The sequence below is a fragment of the Acomys minous genome (genome assembly GCF_964271855.1).
Source record: "Acomys minous genome assembly, contig: scaffold_89, whole genome shotgun sequence".
Classification (NCBI taxonomy): Eukaryota; Metazoa; Chordata; class Mammalia; order Rodentia; family Muridae; genus Acomys; species Acomys minous.
The window spans coordinates 67,837-77,443 of record NW_028182122.1 but is presented as its reverse complement, the minus strand read 5'-3'; the positions used below and the strand labels follow the sequence as shown (position 1 = coordinate 77,443).

At 38.7% G+C, this 9,607-nt stretch overlaps 1 protein-coding gene across 1 annotated transcript in view; it reads left to right on the top strand.

The window, feature by feature from the left end:
• The first annotated feature begins 497 nt into the window (after positions 1 to 497).
• LOC311591826 (protein disulfide-isomerase TMX3-like) overlaps positions 498 to 9,607 on the top strand; it is a 33,818-nt gene continuing 24,708 nt past the window's right edge. The window contains exons 1-4 of the mRNA XM_084803446.1: positions 498 to 695; positions 1,553 to 1,607; positions 5,230 to 5,269; positions 6,521 to 6,644. Coding sequence (XP_084659572.1) covers positions 599 to 695; positions 1,553 to 1,607; positions 5,230 to 5,269; positions 6,521 to 6,644 — 316 coding nt within the window. The 5' untranslated portion in view covers positions 498 to 598. The remainder of the gene's footprint in view (positions 696 to 1,552; positions 1,608 to 5,229; positions 5,270 to 6,520; positions 6,645 to 9,607) is intronic.

The window sequence follows — 9,607 nt, the reverse complement described above, 5'->3', positions numbered from 1 at the left end:
TTTTAAAGCACGATTTCCACCTATCAGTGTAACATCTCGGTGTACAAGTGAGTTCACTGGACTTAGTAGCAAGTTTAAAACATGAGACAAAACTCAAGCTTACAGTGCATGTTGGACCCTACCTCACCTACAGCATTAAGTTCACCCGACAATGCCGTATGTACATTCTGAGGAGAGTCCCATGGCACACTCGCACCGTCACAGGAAGAAGCCCACGCCTAGACCCACGCTCTTCAGAGCTCTGAGGGAGAAAAGGCTCCGTGGGAACTCGAATGCGCCTGCGCCTGCGTCGCGCCCTGCGCCTGCGTCGCGCCCTGCGCCTGCGTCGCGCCCTGCGCCTGCGTCGCGCCCTGCGCCTGCGTCGCGCCCTGCGCCTGCGTCGCGCCCTGCGCCTGCGTCGCGTCCTGCGCATGCTCAGCGGCTAAGACCTCCGGACTACCGGGACCCTGAAGGGCACCAGCCCGCCCCGCCCCGCCCCGCCCCGCCCCGCCCCGCCCCGCCCCGCCCCGCCCCGCCCCGCCCCGCCCCGGCGTTGTCTACCGCCCAGGTCTTCCTTGCTTTCTTTTCCGGGCAGGCGGGCCTTGGCTCCGGGGTTTGTATGTCTCCGGGCGCGCTCATCGCGGGGTCCACGCCACGCTCCATGGCGAGTGCTGCGGAGCGCAGGAGCTGGGCCGCCCTCTGGCTCTGCGCAGTGGGTGAGGAGCGCGCGGGGCGGTGGGGAACGGTGGGAGGTTGGGCCGGGTCGGGGTCGCGCCGCGGGGTGCTTAGAGTGTTCATCCGACCTCCTCCGTGGGTCGGGCTTCCTCAGCGGGACTCTGCGCTCGCAGACGCCCCGAGAGTACGGCTACCTTCTCTGCCACCAGGAAGTTTCCGTGACTCCATTGGTAGACGGACAAGGAATGTCGAGCCCCAATTAGCCATAGGTTACAGGGTCTTGTTACAGTAAAAGGCTTTCCTTGCCCAAGCTAAAGAAGAGGATGATGCCTAAGGGCAGATCCTAGTCAGATATCCAGAACTGTGGTATAAAGAGAAACCATGCGTCTTTTAAGCTCTCAGCCCTCTGCTGTCACGGATATTTGGGTTCTCTGTGGTTCACCCCTTGATTCAGCCACCTACTTAAAACCCTCAGTGAGCCAGTGTTAGAGGTGTGAGTCTTTTTCCTACCTATTTTGGTGAATTGTATTTGGACTTTATATCGAAGGGATAAATGCTACTAGAGAAAGGGGAAATTATTTTAATGTCTAGGGCAGAAAAATAGCGAAAAGGAAAAATAAAACGAGAGTGGAAATATGTAGAACAAACAACTATTATTATATGTACTTTCATAGTGCTTGTCCCTTGCAATATGATTGCATGCAGAGTAAATTTTTACTGATTGGATGAACTAATTATGCTTTTGTGTCACTTAAATCTTGTAATGGATCATTGGTGAGGTTTGGTTTTTTTTTTTGATAGATAGTAAAAAAAAAATTCAAACATTGAATAGGCAATTTAGACTAAAGGTAAAAACAAAGTAATGAATCATTTATCTTCTACATTTTGTCCTTTCCAGTTATTTTACTTGACCTGGCTGTCTGTAAAGGATTTGTAGAAGATCTAAATGAATCGTGAGTATACATATATGTGTAAAATACTGTTAAATACTGTTTAACTTTGCCTAACTCAGATGCCTTCTAAATATCCACACATGAATCTAATCTTTTAATAATAGGTGCTGTGGTGACTGATATTAACATTGTCAGTTTTGTTTCAGGAGTTGTATAGAGTGCCTGCCATTTACATGCAAAATGGAAGAGTGCTGCAGAGAGTTCTGCTAATAGTTATAAGGTGAAAACCCAACAAAAGTCTCCTTATTGTTTTTTTTTTTTTTTTTTTTTTTTTTTTTTGGTTTAATCATACAAAGTTAGCGCTGGAATTCGGTGCTTAATCTATAGTATAACAGGTTTATTCGTGAGATCTTGCTCACAATAGGTGGGAAAACTAGCTTCATTGCAAAATTCAAGGTCAGTATTTCTGCCTTCACGGCAACTGACAACAATCTCTTCCTTGGCAGGCCACATGGGTGCCTCTCCCATACCAGATTTGGTGTGCAATCAGTCTCTGGAGGGACTTGTAGCCAAGGACTCAAGCTTCCCATGCCAACCAGGCTCAGAAGTATACCAGCATTCCTAGCCTACTTGTTGGTACATTTTTTTTTTTTGGCATTTTTTTCATATACTTTGCTACTAAAATGTTCTTTTTGAAGTCTTTAACTTAGTTACTTTTCTACTTATAGAGAGGCAGAAATCTTTTCTTCTGTGTTCTTCATCAGTGAGATAGATTTCCCTGTCTGTACTTCATCTGCATGATACTTGTATGGTACTATTTCATGATGGAAACAAACACCACCTACCAAGGAGCTACTATCTTTTTTATCTTATATCTTTCATTGTTAACAGTAGATGAATCAGTACTTATTACTTCCAGTTTTGCTTTTCTGTGTGAAATGGTGTGGGCGTGTGTTTGTAGTTTGTATATGTGAGCACAGCCTTTGTATGCTTGTGCAGAGGACAGACGAATACTCTGGTAGTCCTGCTCTACTGCTTTATGTCTTTGAGACGGGGTCTTTCCATTAACCTGGTTCTGGCCAGTATCTAGTAGGCCCCAACACTCTTCCTGTCCCTACCCTGTAACACTGAGGATCCAGGCATGGTGTTAGCTTTTTTTGTGGGTGCTAGAATCTAAACCCTGATCCTGCTTGCACAATAAACTTTCTTACTCACAGAACAATTTCTTCAGACAATTTCAGTTTGTTCCTTGTCCGCATTATCCACCTTGGCACCCAACTGTGTGATAGAATGGCTGTAGTAAGTAGTATGGTCATTTGAATACAGGTACTTATGGATTACAAAGAAGTATGAACATCCCATGGGTTCTAGTCCTAGTGATGGGCATTGAAGTTGTGTTTGAAGATTATTTATAGAAACTATATGTTTTCCCAACAAGGAAAAAAAAAAAGAAACTATATGTTTAAGGAAAATTCTTTGATAACAAGAACTCAATGGTATCTTGTGGGGTATTTCACTTTCAACCACTTTTTCATACTTCTCTCTCTTTTTTTTTTTCTTTTTTTGCTTTTTGAGACAGGGTTTCTCTGTGTAACAGTGCTGGCTGACCTGGACTCTCTTTGTAGACTAGGCTAGCCTCAAACTCACAGTAATCTGCCTGCCTCTGCCTCCCGAATGTTAAGATTACAGGTGTGTACCACCACACCTGGCTTCACACTGCTCTTATAATGGTAACTGCCTGAGCAGGGGAGGTTTCACTTTGGGTAATCATTTTGCTCCTGAAGTGGATGCTCACCTGAAGGCTCTTTCATTACAAAATAGAGTACCTTGCTTGATGCCTGAATGTGAAAACTGAACTGTATCTTGTCATAGTGCCAGCCAGTGTTTTCACTCAGATATACAAGACAGTGCTCCATGAAAAGGGAATCCAACTGTGAAAAGACACCAAAACAGTATGGGGGGGAGCCCCATTTGTCACATCCTGGTGAAAGCTAAATATCCTGTGCAGGGAGACTTCCGAAGCCTAAAGGCATGCCATCCTCACCAGATGAAACATGTTGAACCCCTTATATTGTCTGTAATATTACTATAGACCTAAATGCAGTAATGTGTCTCTGGATGTGCATTGACATCCTCATGCTTTGTGCCGCCTTGCTAGGTGCTCTGCTGTATTTGCGTCCTGCTCAGACTTTCTGAGAGCATTGCATCTGATGGTGGCCCTAGAGTTTTGAGCTAACTAACTGATGGAATTTTACAAGTTCATTATAGCCTGGAATGTGAATCTCAGACATTGACCCCAATGCAGCAATTCTGGATTTGTTGCTTTTCACCAATATTTTATGAGAGCTGCATCCTTTACCAAAAAATGATGGGATTCCTCCTAAAATCCAAGTTCTTAATAAAAATAATGGGCCAATCTTTTTTAAAAATATATTTTATTAATTTATTCATATTACATCTCAATTGTTATCCCATCCCTTGTATCCTCCTATTCCTCCTTCCCTCCCACTTTCCCCCTACTCCCCTCCCCTATGACTGTGACTGAGGGGGATTTCCTCCCCCTGTATATGCTCATAGGGTATCAAGTCTCTTCTTGGTAGCCTGCTATCCTTCCTCTGAGTGCCACCAGGCCTCCCCATCCAGGGGACGTGGTCAAATATGGGGCACCAGAATTTGTGTGAAAGTCAGTCCCCACTCTCCACTCAGCTGTGGAGAATGTCCTGTGAAGGGGCCAATCTTATAAGCAGTGTTTTCTAAGTATAACCTTAGGCCACTGTGTTAAATTTCCTGCACAGGCTCAAAATAGAAGAGTGAAGAGCTTACACAAACATTGTCATCCCTCAAGACTCCTGGAGATTAGTTCCGGGATTTTAACAAAGTCTGGATGTTCAAGTACATTATATAAATTTATGATATGCTATATATGATAACTTATTTACATGTGTCTTTACACATATTACATATATATAACTTATTTGCATGTCTCTTGCACACATCTTCCTTTGTATTTTAACTCATTCCTAGAGTTCATGTAAAACCTAACAAAGTATAATGTAAATAGTTTTGCTGTATTGTTAATGGAATAAAGACAAGAAGCAAAAACTAATACTTGTTCAGTTTAGAGGAGCCCCTTGTTCCAAATGGAATACCAGATTAAGGAAACAGACTGCATTTGTGGTTTTCCCAAAAAGTTCTTTCTTTTTTATAGTTTTTCGATTTTTTATTTTTTTGGTCAATTTTCAATTTTAATTCTTAAAATGTTTACTGGATAGGATAAGATTTAACAGTCACTGAGTAAAATTTTTATGTAAAACTTTTATTCAAAGATTTTGTTCTGTAATGATTAGTTCAATATTTTTACTTAAGTGGCAGATTTATAAATTATACTAATTGTAGGGGGTCTGGAGAGATGGCTCAGAGGTTAAGGGTACTGACTGCTCTTCCAAAGGTCCTGAGTACAATTCCCAGCAACCACATTGTGACTCACAACCATCCATAGTGTGATCTGATGCCCTCTTCTGGCCTGTAGGTATACATGCAGGCAGAGCACTGTATATATAATCAATAAATCTTTAAAAAATAAATAAACAAATTATACAATTGCAATAATAAATATTATTGGCAGGGACAGTGTTTGTAAACAGAAATATAAAATCAGATTTATTTTTCCTTTTGTTTTTAGATTTAAAGATAATCGAAAAGATGACATATGGCTTGTTGATGTGAGTATGTAAATTTAAGTATCAATTTTGCTCTCTGCAAAGAGAACAAATTTGTTTTCTCAGATACTGATACTTGTATTCCCCCCATATGTATGTGGGTGTACATGTATGCATGCATATTTGTTAAGTGTGCATTCACTTGTGTGTGTTAGTGTACGTAGTGTATGTCTGTGCCTATGAAGGGCAGAGGTTGACACTGTGACTTCTTCAGTTGCTCAGCATCTTATATAATGTAAGACAGACTCTTTCACTGATGGAACTCAAGATTTTTTTCTATTTTGGTTAAGTATCTCCCCATCTTTCTCCTGTGTACTTAGACTTTTGTATTTAAATGACCCTGAGAATTTTCTAGTGCCTGGCACAGAAATTTATTTTGGATGAAATGCTGAGAATAGGGTTATTCTGTGGGAAGCTGTAACCTTTTCTTATAATGAGGTGTTGTAGATTATATTTTAAGGAGATTATGTTATGATTTCAGTGTAGACTTAATTCATCTCTTAATTATTTTGAGAACTTGAGTTATATTAATATAACAATAATATCAAACGTACTTTCATCCCAATACTGAGCAAAGCTAAATTTGGGGGTTTGCTCTAACAAATATCGGGGGGGGGGAGTTCGATCCATGAAATAGAACAAGATAGCAGAGTTGGTGACTGTTAAGGTAGAAGATAGGACCTGAGAATCTACTGCTTAAATCTTTCTTCTTTTATTTCAGTGTGAACGTTCCATACTATCAACTTTAAAAATAAGCCTTATTTCATGAAAATAAATAAATACTGTGTTAATATCATATAACCCAGGGATCTAATTAAATCTGATGGTTCTGTGATATGAAGGGCTATGGTTCTGATCAACCTGACTTGTCCCTGTGTCACATTTCTCAATGATCACCTCTACTCTGCTAGTGAAAACAATAGAACTAAGGAAATTCACCTACCTCTTAACTTTTTGTACTAAGAACATATTTTTTTATGAACACAGATTGTATGTGGTATGGTACATGCTTGTTTACTTAGTGTTTTTATATAAACATGGACACATTTGCACAGAATTAGAGACTTTGAGTCAATCACATTTCTATTCTAAATAGATATTGATAGTCAATTAAAATAAAGTTAAAATACTAGTTTTGAGGTATCTATCTATATTTATCTGTTTTGTTATATTGCTTGGATAAATTCTTTGAATATTATGATTGATCCTCATAGTGATGCAGCTTCTTAGTGTGTTTTCTTTCTTTCTGTATAGTTTTATGCACCCTGGTGTGGCCATTGTAAAAAACTAGAACCGATTTGGAATGAAGTTGGGCTTGAAATGAAAAGCATTGGTTCTCCAGTTAAAGTTGGAAAGATGGATGCTACTTCCTATTCTAGTAAGCTCATAGTTAATTATTTTATGGTTCTAATAATAGAAATATTTTAATTGAAACTGTTTTCAGGGTGAGTAGAAGAGATGTTTGTTTTATCATGTAAAATTATCATAATAACTTTAATAACTTAATACTTTAAGGTTATATACTTTGAGTTAAATGAATTAGCTATTAAAATTTTAATAAATAATGTGAGCTAATCTTATATTTTGGTTGTGAGCTTAGCCTTTAATGGCTGAGCCATCTCTCCAGCCCATGTGAGCTAATCTTAATCATAGTGTAGACATGCAAGCCATTGTTTGTTCCTAATTGAGTCCACATTGATCATAATATATTATAGGAGACTACTATAGAAAAGTTGATTTTGTAAGTGCAAGCTGAGGAAAAAAGATAGGGAAATAAGTAGAAGTTTAAAAGGTGGACTGAGTTAGAAAAAATAAGTGAGGGTTAGGAAGGTATTGAAAGTAGAAAATGAGATTAATAAATGGATGCAGAAACTGAATGAAGCTGAGACAAGTATAAGTACAATAAGCCAAATCTGCCCTGCTGCCTATTTTTATAAATAGAATTATTCGATGCCACAGTCATTTGTGTATTGTTATGTAGATTATTTTCATGCTTCTTTGTCAAAACTGAGTTGTGACAGAAACTACATGCCCCATAACATAATCTTCATTAAGAAGTGTCTTAAGGGAAATAATAAAAGAAGAAATTAAGCTTAGAGAAGTGTGAGGTATCAGAGCAATTTGGAAAGAGCTTCAGAGACAGTAAGGTTGGTACTGCCTATTGCTCTTGTGTGTGAAACTGGGAAGGCTTCTGAAGATCCTAAGCTTTGGCTTTATCAGTAAACATTTAATTGTGATATTTCTTTACTGGCTGTTTTGAAGTTTGAATGATGTGATACATGTAAAATCCTTTGTGTTCAATAAAATTAGTTTCCTTCTCTTTTACTTAGGAAAGAATTGTGTTATGTGGCAATATGTATGCTTGCTCTCTTTAAAATAAAACAAAAATGAGACAGGCTCTTTCCCTGTAGTTCAGACTGGCCTGGAACATTCTATTATGTCCCTGGACTCATATCACTCTTCTTCCTCAGTCTCCCAAGTACTAGCATTACAAGTATGAAGCAACACACCCAGCTACTTACTGTCCTTTTTTTTTTTCTTTAGGACAGTAAGTTTATGTTCTAGATTGTACTTTGGGTCAAGACAGGCCCATGTTTTTAATCTCAACTCTTACATCCTATTTTGTGGCTATGAAAGAAGCACTTAACCTAATTTTAGTTTTTTGATCGATCAGGGAGCAGTAATCTTTAGGGTGGTGAACATTGCATAATGTTTCATACTTAAAACCCATTGGTGTAGTAGATAGTGCATCTGATGATACAGAAGGAGCCATATTAAGAGTTTCCTACGTCAGGCAAAGTTTTACATTTTATCATTTGTCAATAGGGAGAGAACTCATTTGAGGAAAAGCAAATGACTTGATAAAAGAAATGTTTTGGGCAGAAACTTGTAAGATGAAGGAAAAGATCAATACATACAGAAGGATAATCTATATGAAATGTTATAGGTATTCTGTGTAGGGGCCTGGAAGCTTAGGCTTGAATGGAAACAGCAGAGCAGTAAAAATAATGTTCATAGTAATTTCAAGGCTGAAGGTATAGATGGGATAAACTGTAATCCTAGATGTACTGCTGTATTGCAAGCAGGACATTTTGCTTTTTGTTATGTTCAAGCTGTCAGCTAGTTTCAGTTGGCAGTTTTTAGTTTACTGATGTTAGTGAATTAGTGATCTAGAATGTAGATGAGTTGTCAGAGCTGGAATTACTAAACCAAATAAATGAACTTTTGAATACTAGAAGGAGATAAAATGACTGGCAGACCCTTGTTGTAGAGAGGAAGGATTATATGCTTGGATTGGTATGTTTGAATTAGTTTTTGACCGTATTAGAAGAGTCTGGCAAGATGGCTCTGTGGTTAAGAGCACTTTACTGTTGGAGAGGACCTACCTAGGTTTGGTTCCAAGCATCCAGTGGGTGGCTCATAACCACATTTAATTTCAGCTTCAGAGGAGCTCACACACATATTTACTTATGGTGCAATCATTCACTTGTCCACTCAATCAGATTATACTTCTTAACTATTTATGAGCCTCCATTCCAATCTTTAGAGATTGTTTAAAGGTCAAACAAGTTCCATTAGGCCAAGAAATGCTTAATAACCTATTAGAGAATGAGAAATAAACTAGTAAGTGCCAAAAAGTCTGGAAAATGGCAGATTAATTGATCATTTGAATCACTTATTGGAAAATACAATGGACATATAAAGAAAAGTCATTAGAAAAAATACATATAATACATGTAATGCATTTAAATTGTAAATATCTTAAAGATAAACTGTGTGATGCCTCAGAGATATTACATTAACTCAAAACACTTATATTATCTGATATTTTAAATTTAGTATTCATTAACTGACCCTTTTAAAGGGGTTCTGTGATTAGGAAAATTAGCCAAGTGAGAGATAGAATTCCTTGATGGTAGAACACTCCCTTGCATGTATAAAGCTAGTAAATTTTGTTTGGTAGTTCAGGTGAGAAAGTGTTTTACATGCTATGAATTCATTTATAATTTTCTTTTTAGCCACTCTAATTGGGACTTCCCCCCCCCCCCCACTTTGTTGTTTTGTTTTGTTTTGCTTTGTTGTTTTTCGAGACAGGGTTTCTCTATGTAATATCCCAGGCTATCCTGGAACTCTTTTTGTAGACCAGGCTGGCCTTGAACTCACAATGATCCACCTGCCTCTGCCTCTCAAGTACTGGAATTAAAGATGTATGCCTCCATGCCCATTGGTACATTTTAATTTCATAGGTGTGATTATTACAGCTTATATTTCTCGTTCACAAAACATTGTTATATAGAGCTGACCATACAGAAAATATGCATTTAACACATCTTGTGTAAA